Below are 22,797 nucleotides of genomic sequence, written 5' to 3'. Positions count from 1 at the left end.
AATGTGCTCTGCTTAGCAAAACCAGTTATTAAGGCAGAGTTTAGCCATCCCCTCCCGCATTGGCTTTGAGCAGAGCACAGGACTCCCAAACCCATCTGACTCTATTTATTTTATTTATTTAAAGTCAGTTTGGTGTAGTGGTTAAGTGTGTGGACTCTTATCCGGGAGAACCAGGTTTGATTCCCCACTCCTCCGCTCACACCTGCTGGAATGGCCTTGGGTCAGCCACAGCTCTGGCAGAGGTTGTCCTTGAAAGGGCAGCTGCTGTGATAGCCCTCTCAGCCCCACCCACCTCACAGGGTGTCTGTTGTGGGGGAGGAAGATAAAGGAGATTGTGAGCCGCTCTGAGACTCTTCGGAGTGGAGGGTGGGATATAAATCCAATGTCTTCATCTACCTCACAGGGTGTCTGTTGTGGGGGAGGAAGGTAAAGGAGACTGTGAGCTCCTCTGAGACTCTTCGGAGTAGAGGGCGGGATATAAATCCAATGTCTTCATCTACCTCACAGAGTGTCTGTTGTGGGGGAGGAAGGTAAAGGAGACTGTGAGCCCCTCTTGAGACTCTTCGGAGTGGAGGGCGGCATATAAATCCAATGTCTTCATCTACCTCACAGGGTGTTGTAGGGGAGGAAGGTAAAGGAGACTGTGAGCCCCTCTGAGACTCTTCGGAGTGGAGGGCGGCATATAAATCCAATGTCTTCATCTACCTCACAGGGTGTTGTAGGGGAGGAAGGTAAAGGAGACTGTGAGCCCCTCTGAGACTCTTCGGAGTGGAGGGCGGCATATAAATCCAATGTCTTCATCTACCTCACAGGGTGTTGTAGGGGAGGAAGGTAAAGGAGACTGTGAGCCCCTCTGAGACTCTTCGGAGTGGAGGGCGGCATATAAATCCAATGTCTTCATCTACCTCACAGGGTGTTGTAGGGGAGGAAGGTAAAGGAAACTGTGAGCCCCTCTGAGACTCTTCGGAGTGGAGGGCGGCATATAAATCCAATGTCTTCATCTACCTCACGGTGTTGTAGGGGAGGAAGGTAAAGGAGACTGTGAGCCCCTCTGAGACTCTTCGGAGTGGAGGGCGGCATATAAATCCAATGTCTTCATCTACCTCACAGGGTGTTGTAGGGGAGGAAGGTAAAGGAGACTGTGAGCCCCTCTGAGACTCTTCGGAGTGGAGGGCGGCATATAAATCCAATGTCTTCATCTACCTCACAGGGTGTTGTAGGGGAGGAAGGTAAAGGAGACTGTGAGCCCCTCTGAGACTCTTCGGAGTGGAGGGCGGCATATAAATCCAATGTCTTCATCTACCTCACGGTGTTGTAGGGGAGGAAGGTAAAGGAGACTGTGAGCCCCTCTGAGACTCTTCGGAGTGGAGGGCGGCATATAAATCCAATGTCTTCATCTACCTCACAGGGTGTTGTAGGGGAGGAAGGTAAAGGAGACTGTGAGCCCCTCTGAGACTCTTCGGAGTGGAGGGCGGCATATAAATCCAATGTCTTCATCTACCTCACAGGGTGTTGTAGGGGAGGAAGGTAAAGGAGACTGTGAGCCCCTCTGAGACTCTTCGGAGTGGAGGGCGGCATATAAATCCAATGTCTTCATCTACCTCACGGTGTTGTAGGGGAGGAAGGTAAAGGAGACTGTGAGCCCCTCTGAGACTCTTCGGAGTGGAGGGCGGCATATAAATCCAATGTCTTCATCTACCTCACAGGGTGTTGTAGGGGAGGAAAGTAAAGGAGACTGTGAGCCCCTCTGAGACTCTTCGGAGTGGAGGGCGGGATATAAATCCAATGTCTTCATCTACCTCACAGGGTGTTGTGGGGGAGGAAGGTAAAGGAGACTGTGAGCCCCTCTGAGACTCTTCGGAGTGGAGGGCGGGATATAAATCCAATGTCTTCATCTACCTCACAGGGTGTTGTGGGGGAGGAAGGTAAAGGAGACCGTGAGCCCCTCTAAGACTCTTCGGAGTGGAGGGCGGCATATAAATCCAATATCATCATCATCATCTTATTATTATTATTATTTATTTATTTATTTAGGCAATTTCTATTCCGCCCTTTCCCGAAATGGGCTCAGGGCAGATCACAACATTCTAAAAACAATATAAAACAACAGTTAGAATCTAATCAGTGCAACAAGACAATCTGATAGATCACATATGTTACAAATAGCAGCTAAGCTGGGCACATGCTGTATAAACTGAGAGTCTAAAACACAGCAGGTAGAGTAAAATTCATATTACAGCAGAGACGGTGCCGTCGCATAGGGCCAGCCAATGGAGTAGGACGCCCACTGCCTCAACCAAAGGCCTGGCGGAATAGCTCCATCTTGCAGCCCTTACGGAAAGGTAACGATTCAGTGAGGGCCCGGATCTCTAAAGGGAGCTGATTCCACCAGGCCGGGGCCAAGGCTGAGAAGGCCCTGGCTCTGGTTGAGGTAAGTCAGACGTCTTTTGGGCCAGGGACGGTCAGCAGATGTTGTGTACCGGATCGTAGTGATCTCCGGGGCGCATAGGGGGAGAGGCGTTCCATAGATTTGTTGGTCCCAGACCGTGTAAGGCTTTAAAAGTCAGAACTAAAACCTTGAAATGGATCCGGTACTCAATTGGTAGCCAGGGCAGTTGGAAGGGGATGGAACTGGCAGGGACCCTATAGTTTCAGTGAGAGAGAACTCTTCCGAAATAACTCTTTATTTATTGGACTGCGAAAGCATAATGCAAAAATATCCAAGCCAGTAGCAATTTCAGTATTCTTCGTATTAGAAGACATAAAAAGCCAGCTGTTATAAACAAAGAGAGCGTTTTTATCTATTTAGGAATAGACAGTCAAGACCAGTGTTCCCTTTAAGCTGAATTAGTGTGAGCTACTTGTTTAGATGAGCGGTGAACAAAGAAGACAGATTGGGGGCCCTCCAATGGAGGGGCCACACAGTTGGAATGGGAGGTTAAAAGGATGGGCCTGGGCCCCACTGTAGCTACGGGCCTGCGACAAGGTCACTGTGAATTGGCTGCAACTTTGTGCTTGGTAGCAAATGCCCCACAGGCGTGACACGCAGCTCTCTCAGTCAGCAAGGCCCTTAATTGCCTTTAATATGCACAGATCTGGCATTCGCAGTGCAAAGAGCAGGGCCGTCTCGCTGGCAGTTCCCTTTCACCTATTTTCACGAGGGAGCCAAGCCGTGCCCTGAGTCCCTAGGCGGTAGGACTGGAGGAGGTGCCCGCGTTTCCTTTGAAACAGGCCCGGGAAATGTGGGGTAGAGAGGGCAGGGCCGCTCTTGGGCAATCAGCCGCTTGAAGCAATCTGTGTTGGAGGCAGAGAAAGGAGCACCTCCCCTCCTGTCTTTGCCCTTTATCTCTTCATCCGCATTGTTTAAAATCCTGGCTGGAATTGCGGCAGCCTGCACGCCCCTCCCGGGCCCAGGCACACCGCTTATTTTGAACATTCCGCTTACGCAGGCTAAAAGATAACTGACCTTTGCGTATATGCAGGGCTCTTTTTTTGTAGAAGAAGCCCAGCAGGAGGTCATTTGCATATTAAGCCACACACCCCTGATATCACCATTGTTTTGCGCAGGGCTTTTTGTAGAAAAAGCCCGGCAGCTCATTTGAATATTAGGCCAACCCCCCTGACACCAAGCCAGCCGGAACTGTGTTCCTGCTCAAAAAAGCCCTGCATACATGCATTTCCGTCTTTTTTCCAGGGCTTTTTTTAAAAGTAGGAACGCAGTTCCAGCTGGCTTGGCATCAGGTGGTGTGGCCTAATATGCAAATGCGTTAATGCTGGGCCTTTTCTACAAAAAAGCTCTGTGTGATACAATGCTGGCATCAGGGGTGTGTGGCCTAATATGCAAATGAGCTCATGCTGGGCCTTTTCTACAAAAAAGCTCTGTGTTATACAATGCTGGCATCAGGTGGTGTGGCCTAATATGCAAATGCGTTAATGCTGGGCCTTTTCTACAAAAAAGCTCTGTGTGATACACCGCTGGCATCAGGGGTGTGTGGCCTAATATGCAAATGCGTTAATGCTGGGCCTTTTCTACAAAAAAGCTCTGTGTGATACAATGCTGGCATCAGGGGTGTGTGGCCTAATATGCAAATGAGCTCATGCTGGGCCTTTTCTACAAAAAAGCTCTGTGTGATACAATGCTGGCATCAGGTGGTGTGGCCTAATATGCAAATGCGTTAATGCTGGGCCTTTTCTACAAAAAAGCTCTGTGTGATACACCGCTGGCATCAGGGGTGTGTGGCCTAATATGCAAATGCGTTAATGCTGGGCCTTTTCTACAAAAAAGCTCTGTGTGATACAACGCTGGCATCAGGTGGTGTGGCCTAATATGCAAATGCGTTAATGCTGGGCCTTTTCTACAAAAAAGCTCTGTGTGATACACCGCTGGCATCAGGGGTGTGTGGCCTAATATGCAAATGCGTTAATGCTGGGCCTTTTCTACAAAAAAGCTCTGTGTGATACAACGCTGGCATCAGGTGGTGTGGCCTAATATGCAAATGAGTTAATGCTGGGCCTTTTCTACAAAAAAGCTCTGTGTGATACAATGCTGGCATCAGGGGTGTGTGGCCTAATATGCAAATAAGTTCCTGCTGGGCTTTTCTTACAAAAAAAAAGCCCTGTCCAGGGGTGTCAAACATACATCCTGTGAGAGAGATGTGGCCTTCTAGGGCTGTTATCCAGCCCACAAGCCACAAAATATGCCAGAGAGTCTAGGGCCAGACCTGGATCAAGCCCTTGTAAGAAATGAGTTCAACACCTGTATAAATACACAGTCCCATTACCTTTGTTGCCTGCTGACAGAGGCTGGGCATGATGTCCATCTATACCAGGGGGGGTCGAACTCATTTGTTATGAGGGCCGAATATTCACCTTGCCATGTGTGTCATAAAATGTAATGGCAGGTAGGGGAGATATAAACTTTATAAAGAAGGGGAGATATAAACTTTATAAAGAACAATTGAGAGAGCCTGGCAAAGCTAGCTCTCCTTCCCCGCAGAAGCCTTGCTCTGTAGCTCCTTTGATTGAGCAAGCCTGGCAAAGCAAGCTGTGATGCAGAAAGAAGCAAGAAAGGGAGAAGGAAGCAGACGAAAGTGTGTTGCTCGTGGGCCTGATAGGAGCTATCCGGGGGGCCTGATTCATCCCCTGGGCCACATGTTTGACGCCCTTGCTCTATACTGTCCCAGGGCTAATGTATAACAGGCGGTGTAAGTGGGAAGGTGGGCATCACGAAGATTCTCTGACAAAATACTGTGGGAGTGTTAATGTTTTAAGCAGGCTTGTATTTTGAGGTAAAAATAATATCATTAACTGGGTTTGCCCATGTTGTTTATAAAGTTTATATCTCTGGTACCTGACATCACATGTTATGATGCCCATGGCCCGGCCTGACACATGGCTCGGAGAAACATTGACTGAGGGGTGACATGATAGAAGTTTACAAGATTATGCATGGGATAGAGAAGGTAGAGAAAGAAGTACCGTACTTTTCTCCCTTTCTCACAATACAAGAACTCGTGGGCACTCAGTGAAATTGCTGAGCAATCAGGTTAGAACGGATAAAAGGAAGTACTTCTTCACCCAAAGGGTGATTAACACATGGAATTCACTGCCACTGGAGGTGGTAGCGGCTAAAAGCATAGACAGCTTCAAGAGGGGAATGGATCAACATCTGGAGCAGAGGTCCATCAGTGGCAATATCTGGATATAAATCCAATATCTTCTTCTTTTTCATAAAAGACTTGTACCTTACCAAGCATTGTCAAGTCTGCTGACCGCTGAATTCCACTTCCTTTTGATTTCTTCTCTATCCTGAGACTGTTAATGTCAGTGGTTTATCAGGTTCACTGTAGTAAGAACAGTATCTCTCCATTTCAGGATTTGCAAAGGGACCCTTTATCAATTCAGTAATTTTGCAGGGGAAGGTTGGGGAGTGAGCAGAACAGATTTCAAACTTGCCTTTTAGAGGGGAATCTGGGTGCCATGTTCCTTTCAGTGCTTTTGTTGTTGTTGAGGACAGAAAGCCTGGCGATCCCCAAGTTATGTTAATTAAGAGGCAGGGAAAATCATTGGGTTATAGTGTAAACCCAGGAGCCCATCTCTTTCCAGTTGGTTCTCCTTTTTTTATATGTACTTTTTGAAAAAGAGAAAACGTGTGTAAAATGTTATACCAACGGTTTTTAACAGCTGTTAAGACCTTCTAGGATTTATAGAAATTGCAGCAGCTGTTATCGGTTTTGTGACCAACCAATACAGATTTTTAATATATACGTGGTGGTTTTATGTAAGACCTAAATCATTTTTCTTATGATAATCACTTTCTGTAGCTTTTGCTACTATATAAGTTCAGTTAAGCTTGTCCTTCTTAATTATATACCGTATTTGCGGGCGTATAAGACGACTGGGCGTATAAGACGACCCCCCAACATTTCCACTCAAAATATAGAGTTTGTTATATACTCGCCGTATAAGACTACCCCCTCTTCCGCACACCTTCCACACACCAAATATAACGTAAAAGAACATTACATGAGTGCCATTAGTATTAGCGCCATTACAGTACCTGTCATTGTCACCATTGTACGACCGCAGCGCCTCCGGCCCACCCCTGCATCTCCCTGTGACCGGCACTAGTGCGCAAGTGCGCATGTGCGAGCTCTGCGTAAACAAGGGGTGGGCCGGAGCGCCACTGCTTCCCGCCAAGCAGAACGGGCCGGTCACGCCGAAAAGGCTGGCACCCCTGTCTCGCTGCTGATGCTCCCCACAGTCACGCTTGATGACCCACCGTGGCCGCGCTGGATACCACTCGATACTGGATGGTATGTAGAATGAGGTGGGCGGGCATCGGGAGGCCACTATGGGCAGCTCTGTCTATCCCAACTGAAGTGCACCCGGCGTATAAGACAACCCTCCCACTTGGAGGCATGTTTTTCAGGGGAAAAAAGTCGTCTTATACGCCAGCAAATACGGTAATTCCAGTAACAAAACAATGCCAGTGTTTTTGCCCTGTGTCCATCGACTGCTGCTAGGTTAGTTTTTGCTAGGCTTTGGAAGCCTAGATTGCAACCAGTGTTCCCTCGAAGCTGAGTTAGCGTGAGCCAGCTCACAGACTTTTAGCCTCCAGCTCACACATTTTTGTCCTAGCTCAGAAAAGATGACCCCAGAGCACAGTAATTGATGCAGGAGCTCACAACTTTAATGCTAGTAGCTCACAAAGTAGACTTTTTGCTCAGAAGACTCCGCAGCTTAGAGGGAACGTTGGTTGCAACTACAAAGATTGGTTAACTACAGCAAAATGTAGATTTATTTTTAAAAATCTACTTCCCGCTACTTCACATGCACCTGTTAAATTGATTGATCTAACTGATTTAAGTACAAAATACAAATTTTACTTGTCAAGACAACTTACAAATTAGAATAAAAACAATGTAAACGTTTGTACAAGAAACCATTCATTACACCTTGGCTTTTTTTATATTTGAGAATCGTTTGAAAATATGACTGTGGGTTCTTGTCTGCTACTGGCTCAGAAGTCCAAAGGCTGTCTAGAGCAGGGGTGTCAGACATGTGGCCCAGGGTCCAAATCAGTCATTCTAAAGGCCCCTATAAGGCCCTCAAGGAAGTCTGCTACCTTCTCCCTGTCTCTTGCTTCCTTCTGTGTCACAGCTTGCTTTGACAGGCTTGCTCAATCGCACAGGAGCTACAGAGCAAAGCCTCTATTTTCTCCATTGGCTGAGGCTCCTCCCTTGGGGAGGAAGGGAGGGAGGGATAGCTAGTTTTGCCAGGCTCTCAATCACACAGCAGAGCTGCTGAGATATTGGCTGAGGCTCCTCCCACTCCTCATCTCTTGGGGAGGGAGGGAAAGAGCCAGAGATTCCTTTGCCCAATTCCCTTGATCCCATGAAAGAGATACAAAGAAAGCACCTTTAAAACAAAGCACCTCTGTGTCCTTTATAAAGTTTGTATCTCTGCTTCCTGGCATTACATTTTATGACACACATGGCCCGGCCCAAGGTCTCATTTATGTCAGATCCAGCCCTCATAACAAATGAGTTCGACACCCCTGGTCTAGAAGTTGGCCCTGTTGGTGTAATGAATCTATCTGCACCCAGTCTGACAGCTATGTTTTGACAGCTGGTGATCTAGCAGGCATGCTAGGTCACAATGACCTTATCAGCAGGCCGGTTTGAGCCGGCAGAAGCCAAGAGAAGAAACCTGCTGAGTCAGCATGACAGTGCACAGCCAGGATTGGCTAGTAGAACTATAAGAAGACTGTGTGTGGACCACACAGGTCTCTCTTTGAGAGTTGGTGTGTAGGCGGAGCATTTTGTCTGTTGAAGTAAGATATTGGACTGCACTAGTGAGCACTTATTGTATGTATCTGTAAATACACTATTTTGGCACTAGTTGCAGGTGTCTGGCTGATTTCTTTCTTGGAGCCCTGTGTTGGGCAGGTCACCAAGCTCACTCTGCTAACTCCCGCACCGACAGGCCCTTGGGCTGGCCAAACATGATGGTTCTAGGGGGTGTCTTGCTAACCTCTGCTCCGCTTCCATTCTGTCTGTCCCACTGCCCTAACTTTTCAACACTAGGCGATGAAGGAGGATCTCCCTCTCTTTTTGACAAAGCTCTGACTCGTTTGTATCTTCTGTTGCTTCTCCTCAGGGGAGGTTGCCGTCAAATGGTTTGAGGCTGTCCAGACCGGCCTGCCCATGTGCATTCTGGGAGCACTTGTTGGCCCTGTTCGTCTTAACACCCGGTAGGTTGAGGAGCCTGTAAGTGTGACTAACACCTGAACTAAGATTGTTCCACCTGAACTAAGATTGTTCTAGTACACAGTGTGGCTCTTAAACATGACAGACCTAGACTGTAAGGTTGCCAACTTTGGGTTGGGAAGTTCCTGGATATTTAGGGGTGGAGCCTGGGGAGGGACCTCAGTAGAGCATAACGCCATAGAGTCCACCCTCCAAAGCAGCTGTTTTCTCCAGGAGAACTGATGTCTGTAGCCCGCACATCAATTGTAATTCCAGGCAATCTCCTAAAGAAGATGATGATGAAAGATATATTGGATTTATAAAGGTCAAGGTAGTCCCCTGTGCAAGCACCAGTCATTTCCGACTCTGGGGTGATGTCACATCATGACGTTTTCATGGCAGACTTTTTACGGGGTGGTTTGCCGTTGCCTTCCCCAGCCTTCTACGCTTTACCCCATCAAGCTGGGTACTCATTTTACCGACCTTGGAAGGATGGAAACCAGGACAGATATATTTTTTTTCCTGGATTTGTACTCATTTGTGTTTAGACTTAGTTCTTTGAGCGGTATATCAGGTTGCCAACCTCCAGGTGGGAACTGGAGTTCCCACAGAACTACAGCTGTTCTCCAGACTATAGAGATCAGTTTGCCTGGAGAAAGCGGCGGTTCTTTGAGAGTGGGCGGGTACCACATCTTTGCCAAGCCCCGCCCCTTCCCCAAACTCCACCCTTTCCGGTCTCTGCCTTCAAATCTCCAGGAATTTCCCAAGCTGGAGCTGGCAGCTCTCACGATCCCAAATTTTATGCATCATTGGACCAAACCACCAAGTGAGAATTCTTAACTACTTGTATCTCTTCTTGATCGTTCCTCTTGTGTTTTTTTCGTCCCCTGCTCTCCTAATAGGAAACTTTATGTCCTGACCACTGATCTTATCCCATGGGCTGTTCGGAGTGGAAGCAACGCCAGCTGCATTCTAAATTTCTATTACGAGAACCGCTGGGAGCAAACAGTGGAATCTCTCCGCAATGAGATCGGGATCCTGCCGCCTCCAGTGATCATGGCGTGAATTCACGCTGGGAAAAAGGGGAAAGCATGTGGACACGATGGCCCTCCAAAAGACAGTGATTTAAATCCTGGCACGTTAAATACTCCCTGCTGGAGCATCGACGGGCTATCCAGCTTGAGAGACAAATTAAGCGGACCTGATCTGCTGAAAAAAAATGACTGGATTTCCCCCATAAGAGGATGTTGAATTAAGACCTATCTACCTCATACTGCTTCTTAACTTACTAGTTTTAAGCAGATTATTAAAATATAGGAAAAGCTAGACCCCGTCCCCCATTTGAACAACTGCGAAAATCTTATCACAGATGCCTAAAATTTCACAGCTGAAGGAGTGATGGGTCTGCTGTTTGTCCTAATAAAAGATGCAATGTCTCCATAATGATCTATATTTTGGAGCAAAGGAAGAAGATTTTTAGGCTCAGAAAAGTAATTGCATTCAAAGGGTCACGTGATACAGGGTGTCTGCATTATCTGTACCACGGCCAATACCAGGGGTCGTTTTGTAGAAAAATAGGTGGTGGAGCTCATTAGCATATGCCGCCTTCCCCACCAGCCAGAAGCAACCTGATGCAAGAAAGAAGAGCCCTGGGCGAGCGAGGCCTGCTGGGGCTGGCTAAAAATCCAGCCAGCCCAAGCAGGCCTTGCTCACCTGGGGCTCTCCTATGCTGCCCCTCCCCCAGTCAAAAGGCCAGCAAGTTACCCACTGTCCAAAATCATATAAGAAGGGGGGAAAGGGTGGTTTGGGCTTTATGAAGAGTTAATGAGGGCTGCTGGGGGTGTGGCAAAGCCGCTGGCTGGCTGGCTGTCCGTCCGCTCTCCTAATCCAGGGATTGTTATGCAGCTTCACCTACTATTCAACGGACAAGGTAGGTGGGGAGGAGGGGGAACCCTCAGAAAAGTTCAGAAGCTACGCTCCTGTCAGCTCCTGCTGAATCTGAGGCCTGGCCAATACTCTATCAGATTGTGCTATGTTAAGATACCTCCCTTGCAAAACTCTACGGTTGGGCATTAAGGTGTGCCAACATAAATGCATGCTTATAGCAAGGAACTGTCAAATATGAGCAGGAATTGGGAAGCTATCCAGGTGAAAGAATAAATATGTCATGCTCTATGGATTGTAATATTATAATTAGACTTAATTGACGTTTCTTAATTGTTCTTATGGCTTCCTGTCTGGTAACCGAATAAAGGGAGTCTGAGGAAAGACTGAGGAGCTGTAGTCGTTGCTCAACAAGTTTGCCTCTTTGGCAAACATAAGAGTCCTCTCTACCCTCTTGGGTGTCAGAGTGTGTAATTTTAATGTAAAGGGGGGAAACCCTTCAGCCAAGCCCGAGTTTCAAGAGATGGTATCCCAGTTCAGCTGGGAGGGTTGCCCCCACTACACACATCAGAATGCCACGGATGGAAAGGAGGAATTTAAGAAGAATCTAATCCAAGGACTCCCCTCTTTTGTCAATCTAGTTATCAGTCCCATATAAACTTTGCCCGGCCACCTTGGCATTAAGCAGTTCAATGGTGGCTGGGATGCGCTGAGCCCCAGATGAATGAAAGAAACAAAAGATAACATTTGATGCCACTGTAGCCAGTCTTTTAACATGAATAGCTTGCGCTGATCAAGTTCATCTCTAGTCAAACCAAACCCTTAAGCAGGGATGCAGTTGCAGCTGGCTTGGCATCAGGGGGCATGGCCTAATATGCAAATGAGGTTCTGCTGGGCTTTTTCAACCAAAAAAGCCCTGTGTGAAACAATGGTGATGTCAAGGAGTGTGGCCTAATATACAAATGAGTTCCTGCTGGGCTTTTTCAACAAAAAAGCCCTGTCTGAAACAATGGTGATGTCAGAGGGAGTGGCCTAATATACAAATGAGTTCCTGCTGGGCTTTTTTTTATCAACAACAACGAAAAAAGCCTTGCCCTTAAGTATTTAAAACAGGGAACTTTCTCAATATTACCATGAATTTTCCAAAAAACCCCAAAATGATCTTGGGGGTTTGCCAGCCTAATTATCAGGCATTCTTCCAGAAAGAGACAAAAGCCTCTATCAGAGAACAGTCCAGGTGCTGTTCTTGATAGGAGACTGCATCATCAGCAAAAAGTAGGGTAGATGTTTTAATGTTAGCAGTGGGTGCAGAATAATAGTCCTGGACAGAGACTGCAGAAATCATACCACTTGATACATTTAAATAAAGGGGCCAGCACACACCCCAACGTGCTTCCTGCTGTAGGGAAATTGCACTGGAAAGTTATCCATCTAACCCATAGTGGACTTGTGCAGTGGGATTAGGGTACAGAATCTCAAAGCCAACAGTTTCTTGTCAATAGATATTAGTTTTAGCTTGTGCCACAATCATCCACAGGGTATGATATTTTAAAAAAAGGTAAAAGGTAGTCCCCTGTGCAAGTGCCAGTCATTTCCGACTCTGGGGTGATGTCACATCATGACGGGGTGGTTTGCCATTGCCTTCCCCAGTCATCTACACTTCTGCCCCCACCCCCAGCTGCCCTCAAATCCTTGAAGGCAGCAAAAAGGATCCCCTGACAATTGGTTGTTTTACAGTCACAGAACCCTTATTGGCATAGCCACAACAGTATCAAATCAAGGAAGCAGGAAAAAAGGTGGTTAATTGGTTGTATATTTGTTGATTAACAATTGTAATGTCAGAATCTGATCATCTGTACCAGCCCCTTGCCTAAAACCGGCCTGTTCCCTTCTCAGAGTTTTATTAGCCTCCGACCAGTCCATGAGTCAGTAATAAAGGGACAGAGCATAAAACTTCCCGGCCGCTGATAAAAAGTTGATTGGCCTGTAGTTAGACGGACCTCCTTTCTTATAAACTGGTCTTGTGGTAGCATGTCTCCAAGCAAATGGCATAACGCCTGTCACATTTATCTGAGTGAATCAAGTTGCCAATATATCCTTCCACCTGAGATACTGGCTTTGAAGAGTTCTGGGGGAATTAAATCTGCACCAGGGACCTTCCCGCTCTTCATTTGAGAAATTAGAAAACAAATTTCCGCTGGTCGAACAGGGGGCCACACCGGCAGTGCAGCTAGATTCCAGTTACTCTGATAGTCATAATTATGACAAGAAGCAGCAAAGATATTGCAAGGAGATAGGAGAGGAAAACAGGCTCCTAGGATGTGAAACACAGCTAACCAGCTTCCAAAATTCACTCCGATTTCTGTTATTTCTGGCAGCTCTGATTAGCTCTTCTGTACTCTTGCGTACAGCATGTCTATAATTTTTTTTTCCAAAAAAGAAAAGCTTGTAGTGCAATTGAAGAGCTAGCATACCTGTATTCCCTAAGTGCCTGACAGCAAACTTTTAAAAGATGCACTCAGGATTAGGATGTTAAATTATGATGGCGTTGTAGTTATACCTCCATGTACCAATAAATCATGGAGAGCTGCATGTTTCTACAGAGTATAGAACACCATGTAACGTACTGGTTTCTTACAATTAGATTAGGATATCCCTATGTTACCTCCTGCTCGAGAAGTTTTGCAATTAAAATATCACAATATAAAAACAAGTCACTAGACATAAGCAGTGGGAAAACTTACCTACAAAACCCAAACAGACCATTAAAGAGCTGCTATAATAAAACCCTTCATTAAGCGTCTGGGTGAAAAGATGTGTTTTGGCCTGGTACTTAAAGTAAGTGCCAGGCAAGTCTAGGGCACATGGCACAAGAGAGGGGACTGGCGGTGGTGGTGGGGGAGAGGCAAGGCAAACTAGGCAGTTGTCTTGGGCACCAGGAGGGGGGGGAACCCAGTTCGGCGCACCCCCTCCTGGCACCCTAGGTAACTGCCTAGTTTGCCTAGTGGGCGAGCCGGCCCTGGAAGGTGCACACTTCCAGAGACAAGATACCACCACAAGAAGTGCCCTGTCTGTTGTCGCCGTCTACCTCATCTCTGAAGGCAGGGGCACAGAGAGCAAAAACTTGAGAGTCAAGATCTTAACTGGTGGACTGGCTAGTGTAGGAGAAGATTTGACCTAGGTAGAACTCACCTTCCTGCTTACTGATGTTCTTAAATGCAGCGTGCCTTTTAAGTTCCTTAATAAATCCTCACAATCACAATGTTTTAAGAGGTCCTACGTTTCTTGGTGACCTCAACAGTAAGTGCACAAACAGTATCCTGTTTCTAGATCGTTCCTGCCACCACAACCTTACGGCGAAAGAGAAGGAGCCTCGAGGCCCAGGACAGGATATCAATCCCAGCTGGCCAAAGAAAGCTGCAGCAGAAAGTGACATTTTGACCAAAGGTTATGTCGCTTTTCCTCGCAGAATGGGCCTTGATCTTAATGTTCTAGCTTCCCCATCTAGTCAGCTAGTTAATAGGGCTGTTAGTCAATCTTTACCTGAATTAAGGCTCCATTCTCTCTTAGAGAAGATCCCCTTGGCGCAGAGTGTTAAAGCTGCAGTACTGCAGTCCTAAGCTCTGCTCACGACCTGAGTTCGATCCCTGGCGGAAGCTGGGTTTTCAGGTAGCTGGCTTAAGGTTGACTCATCCTTCCGAGGGAAAGTGTAGATGACTGGGGAAAGCAATGGCAAACCACTCCGTAAAAAGTCTGCCATGAAAACGTGAAAGCAATGTCACCCCAGAGTCGGAAACGACTGGTGCTTACACAGGAGACCTTTCCTTTCCTTTTCCTTTCTCTCCTGGAGAGCAGAAGTGGGTGAACGAGGCTTGATTCTCTCTGTGGTTTTTACTCCCATTTCTTTCAAGTTAGCAAGAACGTGGACAAGTGGGCCAATTTTGGACTTATATAACTTGAATGATACTTACTGATATCAAAGTTTTGCATGGTTTCTCTGGTTTCCATTCAGCAGTTATTAAAAAAGGATTTGTGGTTTGTAGTCTTTGATCTGAAAGACACCTCCTTTCACATATCTAGTCGCAAACACCATTGCAAGTACCTGTGTTTTCGCCACAAGAAGGTTTACCAATATAGTCTTGCCTTGTGACCTGGCAACCGTTCTGAGGGTTTTTACTAAATACCTAGCAACAGTTTCATATTTACGATTTCCATTTGCTCATATCTCAATGATTGATGTCTAGTTCCCTTCCCTCCCAGAAAGAGCTCTTGTCTTACCTATTTGTTACTCTCCACAATTAATAACCTAGGCTTAGTAATTAATTGGGAAATAACCTTGGTTTAGTAATTAATTGGGAAAACTTCAGGTGAATGCTCTCTGGGGCAATACCGTTGGGGTGGTGTTAGATTCCAGCGGCAGTGGAAATCTGGCAACCCTTCCTCTGTGTGGAGTGGGGCAACAGAAATGTCAACTGAGGGGTGACATGATAGAGGTTTACAAGATTATGTATGGGATAGAGAAGGCAGAGAAAGAAGTACTTTTCCCCCTTTCTCACAATACAAGAACTTGTGAGCACTCCATGAAAATTGCTGAGCAGACAGGTTAGAACGGATAAAAGGAAGTACTTCTTCACCCAAAGGGTGATTAACACATGGAATTCACTGCCTCAGGAGGTGGTGGCAGCTGTAAGCATAGACAACTTCAAGAGGGGATTAGATAAACATGGAGCGGAGGTCCATCAGTGGCTATTGGCCACAGCGTATTGTTGGAACTCTCTCTGGGGCGGTGATGCTCTGTATTCTGGGTGCTTGGGGGAGGAGCACAGTGGGAGGGCTTCTAGTGTCCTGGCCCCACTGATGGACCTCCTGATGGCACCTGGTTTTGTTTTGTTTTTTGGCCACTGTGTGACAGAGTGTTGGACTGGATGGACCATTGGCCTGATCCAACATGGCTTCTCTTATGTTCTTATGTCTCTGCCAAAGGCTTCCTTGATTGAACACTTTCATGGCCATACTCAAGACATTTACATGTTCCCATTTTCAGAAAGCCTTGGCTATTGAGAGGCTTCTGGGGATGAGGTCTTCTACAACAGCAGGAGTGCCTCTTGATGAGGCTTTTTAATGTTCCCACTGCAATTATAGTTCCTAGCACAAGTTTAGACCACAGCTACGTTTGCAATAGAGGAGCCTTTCTATCTCTAGACCTTTTCAGTAATCGCAACGGTCTAATTTACTTCAGAGCAATGCTCCCTCTAAGCTGTGGAATCTTGTGAGCAAAAATTCTACTGTGTGAGCTACTAGCATAAAAGTTAGCTGCCCCGTGGCACAGAGTGGTAAAGCTGCAGTACTGCAGTCCAAGCTCTCTGCTCATGACCTGAGTTCGATCCCAGCAGAAGCTAGGTTCAGATAGCTGGCTCAAGGTTGACTCAGCCTTTCATCCTTCCGAGGCTGGTAAAATGAGTACCCAGCTTGCTGGGGGGAAAGTGTAGATGACTGGGGAAGGCAATGGCAAACCACCCCACAAAAAGTTTGCCATGAAAATGTGATGTTACGTCACCCCAGAGTCAGAAACGACTGGTGCTTACACAGGGGACTACCTTTACCTTTGAAGCATAAAAGTTGTGAGCAAGTGATTTGGCTACTGCATACATTAGTTTGCTCTGGGGCTATCCTTCCTGAGCTAAGACTAAAATGTGTGAACCAGAGCTAGCTCACACTAACTCAGCTTTGAGGGAACACTGCTTCAGAATATCCCCATAACACAGTATGATGTTACCCTAACTTTTGATGCTTCACTCACAAGATGGGGTGCGCACTGTGGGGGATTATCGATTCAAGGAATGCGGTCCCAGTTGGAAAGGGCTTTCACACATTACGTTCTGGAATTCAGAGGTGTCCTAAATAGCCTTGGCTCTTTTTTCAGGTACCCTCCGTGGCCAGTCCATCTTAATTCGGGAGTTTAAACTTTCATCTTCCTCAGCCATAATGCTTGCCAGGATAGCCTTGGGCCTAACCTTTCTCTCAGGGGTGTTGTGAGGAGGATAAATTGGATAGGGGCTTAGGGATGCCAGCCTCCAGGTGGGACCTGGGGATCCCCTGGAATTAAAGCTCATCTCTAGACTACAGAGGTCAATTCACCTAGAGAAAACAGAAGCTTTGGAGGATAGACTGTACGGCATTGAAGTCCCTGGCCTCCCCAGGCTCCCTCCCAAATCTCCAGGCTGGATCTGGCAACTCAACCCCCCCTCTACGTGTGGAGTGGGGCAACAGCAAATTCCTTGCCAAAGCCGCCATTAAGATCTTTTGGGCATGAATGCTGTAAGTTAAATCACAAGCGTAACTCCTGTAAATGGCACATACACGGTTCTCCTTTCCTCCGTTTTACCCACACGACAACCTTCTCAGGTAGGTTGGGCGGAGGGAGAATATTGCCCTGAGATCATCGGCCAGGTAACTCACTTTCAGTTTGGAGATGGGTTTTAAACAGGCTTGCCAATCCCCAGGTCCCAGTGGGGGTTCTCCCGCTTTCCCAGGCTCCTTCCCGCTCCCAGCCAGCTGGCCGGCGGGGGAATCCCTGCCCCCACAGCCACCATGTGTCTTTCCACCTCCGGAGGCTTCCTCTTGGGATAGTGTGTCTGTGTCTTTAAGGTTGAATGGGGGCGGGGGGAGCAGGCAGAAGAACAGCATGGCTGCTCCCAGACCCTCTGTTGGTTGCACAGGAGGGGAAAATTGAACCTTTGGTTGCTCTGTGTTACTTTAAAGAAGTTGGAAGTTCAGCAGGTCATGAGTAGAGATGCCAATCCCCCACTTCTTCAGAGTAATCAGAAACGGGGGGTAGGGGGAGGGGAGGGAAATGTCTGCTGGGCACTTCATTATTCCCTATGGAGATCGATTCTCATAGGGCAGGGGTGATCAACGGTAGCTCTCCAGATGTTTTTTGCCTAAAACTCCCATCAGCCCCAGCCATTGGCCATGCTGGCTGGGGCTGATGGGAGTTGTAGGCAAAAAAACATCTGGAGAGCTACCGTTAGCCACCCCTGTCATAGGGTATAATGGAGAATTGATCTGGGGCTCTGGAGGGGCTGTTTTTTGAGATAGAGGCACCAAATTTTCAGCATATCATCTGAGGACTGCCCTCAAAACACCCTCCAAAGTTTCAAAAAGATTGGACCAGGAGGTCCAGTTCTATGAGCCTCGAAAGAAGGTGCCCCTATCCTTTATTATTTCTAATGTCGGGAAGGGATTTAAAAGGTGTGCGGTTCCTTTAAATGTGATGGCCAGAACTCCCTTTGGTGTTCAATTGTGCTTGTCACAACTTTGCTTATGGCTCCACCGCCAATGTCTCCTGGCTCCACCCCCAAATTCCCCAGATATTTCTTGAATTGGACACAGCAACCCTAGTTTTAAATGGGTGATTAACTGCTGTTCGATATATGTGATGTACTTCTTTAAAAGGTTCCGAATGTTGGAAAATTAAAATTAAAACAATTTTTTTTAAAGAAGCAACTGGGCCCTGGTCTCTTCAGAAGTAGCCTCTTTTCCCCTCATCACCATGCTACTGGCTACTGCGCATTACGGAACATGGGCAACTGTTACGGGTTTCAGTGCACGTTTGTGTCAGAACTGGGCCTGTAGGTTGCCTCTTTGCTGGGGCACATAAGAAAGGAGCAACGGTCAAATGTTGTACCACAACTAGGACCATAAATTCAGCAGAGTTATGCCACAGCCACCTAGCTGCCAGCTTCCCAGGCTCATTACCCATGAAACACAACTCAAACCAGTAGTCTGACCCATCAAAAAAAAAAATCTCTCCTCCTATAAATGAACATGATAACCTGAGGGGAAATTTCTTGCCTCTTCAATTTACAAAATTATGTTTAAACACCGCTGTGCCCAGTTTAGCAACTTTCGCTCTGCCTCATCCCTCACTTTTCTACCCGCCTTCCCAAACCAAGGCTACACAAAGGCACCATTCTGTCTGTCACATTTGCATTCAATTTTTTTCCTCCAAAAGAGCTCAGGGTGGGTACCTGTAGAAACCTGGCCCCTCATTTTACCCTCACAACAGCTCTGTGAGGTAGTTTTTCACTGAGAGGTTTCTGAACAAATGCTTGAGCTGGGCAAGCGTATGTACCAAAATCTCCCCAATCCTTATCCTGAACGCTAACTAGGGTTGCCAATCCCCAAGTGGGGGCAGGGGATCCCCCGGTCTGGAGGCCCTCCCCCAGCTTCAGGGTCATCAGAAAGCAGGGAGGGAAATGTTTGCCAGGGACTCCATTATTCCCTATGGAGACCGATTCCCATAGGGTATAATGGAGATTTGGTCCATGAATATGTGGGGCTCTGGGGGGCTGTTTTTGAGATAGGGCCACCAAAATTTCAGCATAGCATCCAGTGCCTCTCCCCCCAAATACCCTCCAAGCTTCAAAAAGATTGGACCAGGGGGTCCAATTCTATGATCCCCAAAAGAAGGTGCCCCTGTCCTTCATTATTTCCAATGGAGGGAAGGAATTTAAAAAGTGTCCAGTCCCTTTAAATATAATGGCCAGAACTCCATTTGGAGTACAATTATGCTTATCACAACCTTGCTCCTGGCTCCACCCCCAACGTCCTCAGATATTTCTTGAATTGGGCTTGGCAGTCCTAACGCTAACCACTGCTCCCTGCTCCCTCTCAAATTCCTTTTCTGTGTTGTTCATTCACCAGCTTCTGCAAACTTAATCTCCCCATCAAAAAACATCGTAGTGATTTTTTTCTTTTTTTAGCTCTGCATTCCTTTAATTGGGCGATCCTTATGATTTAAAACTGTAATGTGAAAAGTGGTCCCCAAATTCAACCCTTAGAAGTTAGAACTAAAAGGTAAAACTGCCCCAGTAAGAAAACAAAAGCCACTTTTGAGTTTAGTTGGCTGGCCGTCAGATTGGTGTGTTTAAGTCTGCAGTAACTCTGGTGAAACTAACTTGCCCATCTGGTTTTGTGACATTATTATCGCTACGAGTCCTTTGAATGAGGTGCATTTTATTTTGAAATCCAAGCTCTTCTCAAAGCAACCGGCGTAGTGGGCTGATTTACTTCCCTTTGCCCTTTGGGAAAAAAATATTCTACAGCTCAGCAACAGCATAAGAGTTCTGTTCCCTACAAGCTTAGCAGGCTGCACAGTCACCATCTTCATTAACGGCTGCTATTTCAAAGATTTTGAGAGTGGGAGATTCCAATCAAAGCAGAGAAGTCTGCAAGGTCAAAGTACACCATAGGGTTGCCTGTTCAGGATTTTAGATGGCCCTGGTCAGTAGATGGAGGCTGGTCATTGTTTGCAGATAAGCAGGTTTGGGTAGGTCAAGAGCAGGGGTGTCAAACATGCAGTTCGGGGGCCGAATCAGGCCCCCAGAGGGCTCCTATCAGGTCCCCGAGCAACTAGCTATCATCTGCTTCCTTCTCCCTTTCTCTTGCTTCCTTCTGCATCGCAGCTTGCTTTGCCAGGCTCGCTCAATCACATACGAGCTACAGAACAAAACCTCTGTCTTCTCCATTGGTTGAAGCTCTTCCCTTGGGGAGGAAGAGGGGAAGGATAGCTTGCTTTGCCAGGCTCTCTCAATTGCACGGGAAGAGGGGAAGGATAGCTTGCTTTGCCAGGCTCTCTCAATTGCACCGCAGAGCTACTGAGCCAAGCCTCTCTTCCTTCTATTGCCTGAGACTCCCCCTGCTCCTGGTCCCCTGGGGAAGGAAGGAAAGAGCCAGAGCTTCCTTTGCCCAGTTCCCGGGATTGCACGGGAGAGATACAAATAAAGCACCTTTAAGACTGAGTGCTAATGTTAATAAGCGTGTTTTAAGTTTTTTAAAATCTTTAATTGTGTTTCTCAGTGTCTTTTATAAAGTTTATATATCCGCTACCTGGTATTACATTTTATGATGCTTATGGCCCGGCCCAACAAAGTCACAAGGTCAGATCCACAAGGTTGGATCCGACCCTTGTAACAACTGAGTTCGACTCAAGAGGAAGTCTGATCAGGGTGTGGGGTTAACATAAGAACATAAGAGAAGCCATGTTAGATCAGGCCAATGGCCCCTCCAGTCCAACACTCTGTGTCACATAAGAACATAAGAGAAGCCATGTTGGATCAGGCCAATGGCCCCTCCAGTCCAACACTCTGTGTCACATAAGAACATAAGAGAAGCCATGTTGGATCAGGCCAATGGCCCCTCCAGTCCAACACTCTGTGTCACATAAGAACATAAGAGAAGCCCTGTTGGATCAGGCCAATGGCCCATCCAGTCCAACACTCTGTGTCACATAAGAACATAAAAGAAGCCATGTTGGATCAGGCCAATGGCCCCTCCAGTCCAACACTCTGTGTCACATAAGAACATAAGAGAAGCCATGTTGGATCAGGCCAATGGCCCATCCAGTCCAACACTCTGTGTCACATAAGAACATAAGAGAAGCCCTGTTGGATCAGGCCAATGGCCCATCCAGTCCAACACTCTGTGTCACATAAGAACATAAAAGAAGCCATGTTGGATCAGGCCAATGGCCCCTCCAGTCCAACACTCTGTGTCACATAAGAACATAAAAGAAGCCATGTTGGATCAGGCCAATGGCCCATCCAGTCCAACACTCTGTGTCACACAGTGGCAAAAATTTTTATACATACACACACACTGAGGCTAATAGCCACTGATGGACCTCTGCTCCATATTTTTATCTAAACCCCTCTTGAAGGTGGCCATGCTTGTGGCCGCCACCACCTCCTGTGGCAGTGAATTCCACATGTTAATCACCCTTTGGGTGAAGAAGTACTTCCTTTTATCCGTTTTAACCTGTCTGCTCAGCAATTTCATCGAATGCCCACGAGTTCTTGTATTGTGAGAAAGGGAGAAAAGTACTTCTTTCTCTACTTTCTCCATCCCATGCATTATCTTGTAAACTTCTATCATGTCACTCCGCAGTTGATGTTTCTCCAAGCTAAAGAGTCCCAAGCGTTTCAACCTTTCTTCATAGGGAAAGTGTTCCAGCCCTTTCATCATTCTAGTTGCCCTTTTCTGAACTTTCTCCAATGCTATAATATCCTTTTTGAGGTGTGGCGACCAGAACTGCACACAGTACTCCAAATGAGACCGCACCATCGATTTATACAGGGGCATTATGATACTGGCTGATTTGTTTTCAATTCCCTTCCTAATAATTCCCAGCATGGCGTTGGCCTTTTTTATTGCAAACGCACACTGTCTTGACATTTTCAGTGAGTTATCTACCACGACCCCAAGATCTCTCTCTTGGTCAGTCTCTGCCAGTTCACACCCCATCAACTTGTATTTATAGCTGGGATTCTTGGCCCCAATGTGCAACAAAACTATTTTAGTCCCCATCTCTCCAAGCAATAGGGATAGGCACAAAAAAAGCCCAGTAGGAACTCATTTGCATATTAGGCCACACACCCCTGACATCAAGCCAGCCATAACTGCATTTCTGCTAAAAAAAAAAAAAAAAGGCCTAGGGGTAGGAATGCCAGCCTCCAGGTGAGACCTTGGTGCTGAAGAGGAATGAGATGTAGAAGAGAAGAAGAGATTGGATTTATACCCTGCCCTTCACTACCTGAAGGAGTCTCATAGCAGCAGCTTACAATCTCCTTTCCCTTCCCCTCTCCCACAACAGACACCCTGTGAGGTACGTGGAGCTGAGAGAGCTCTGACAGAAACTGCTCTTGAGAGGAACAGCTCTGTAAGAACTTGTGAATGACTCAAGATCACATCAGTAGGTGCAGGTAGAGGAGTGGGGAATCAAACCAGTTCTCCTAGATAAGACTCAGAGCACTTAACCGCTACACCAAACTGGCTTTCCAAACAGGAGCAGGGCAGAATTACCGTATTACTTTCATGGGGCCTAGGCACTTTTGCCTTCATGCAGGGCTGGCTTCAGGGTGTCTGGCACCTAAGACAAAGCCCTGCCCCATTTCCCCGCCCTCCAGCTAGCCCCCTTCCTCTTCCCACCCTCGCCCCCAGTGAGGGCAAGCACCATGGCGCCACCCTCGCCCCCAGTGAGGGCAAGACACAGTGAGGCTCCTGTGTCTCAAGAGTGTGTGTGCTGCCTGGTTGCTGTCGCTCTGCCTCCCCTGTGCTTCTGGAAGCTTTCAGAAGCGCAGTTCTGGGAAACTGAGCGACGGTG

At 47.0% G+C, this 22,797-nt stretch overlaps 1 protein-coding gene across 2 annotated transcripts in view; it reads left to right on the top strand.

Annotated features, from left to right (window-relative positions):
* COQ4 (coenzyme Q4) overlaps nucleotides 1-10,190 on the top strand; it is a 32,840-nt gene extending 22,650 nt beyond the window's left edge. For both annotated transcript variants that reach the window (XM_060250748.1, XM_060250749.1), the window contains exons 7-8: nucleotides 8,662-8,755; nucleotides 9,653-10,190. In XM_060250748.1, the coding sequence (XP_060106731.1) occupies nucleotides 8,662-8,755; nucleotides 9,653-9,815 (257 nt within the window). In that variant the 3' untranslated portion in view covers nucleotides 9,816-10,190. The remainder of the gene's footprint in view (nucleotides 1-8,661; nucleotides 8,756-9,652) is intronic.
* The last annotated feature ends 12,607 nt before the right edge of the window (nucleotides 10,191-22,797 follow it).

Source organism: Heteronotia binoei, chromosome 12 (genome assembly GCF_032191835.1).
Source record: "Heteronotia binoei isolate CCM8104 ecotype False Entrance Well chromosome 12, APGP_CSIRO_Hbin_v1, whole genome shotgun sequence".
Lineage (NCBI taxonomy): Eukaryota > Metazoa > Chordata > Lepidosauria > Squamata > Gekkonidae > Heteronotia > Heteronotia binoei.
Note: the sequence above shows the minus strand (reverse complement) of the source record. Positions and strands in the feature narration are given on the sequence as shown.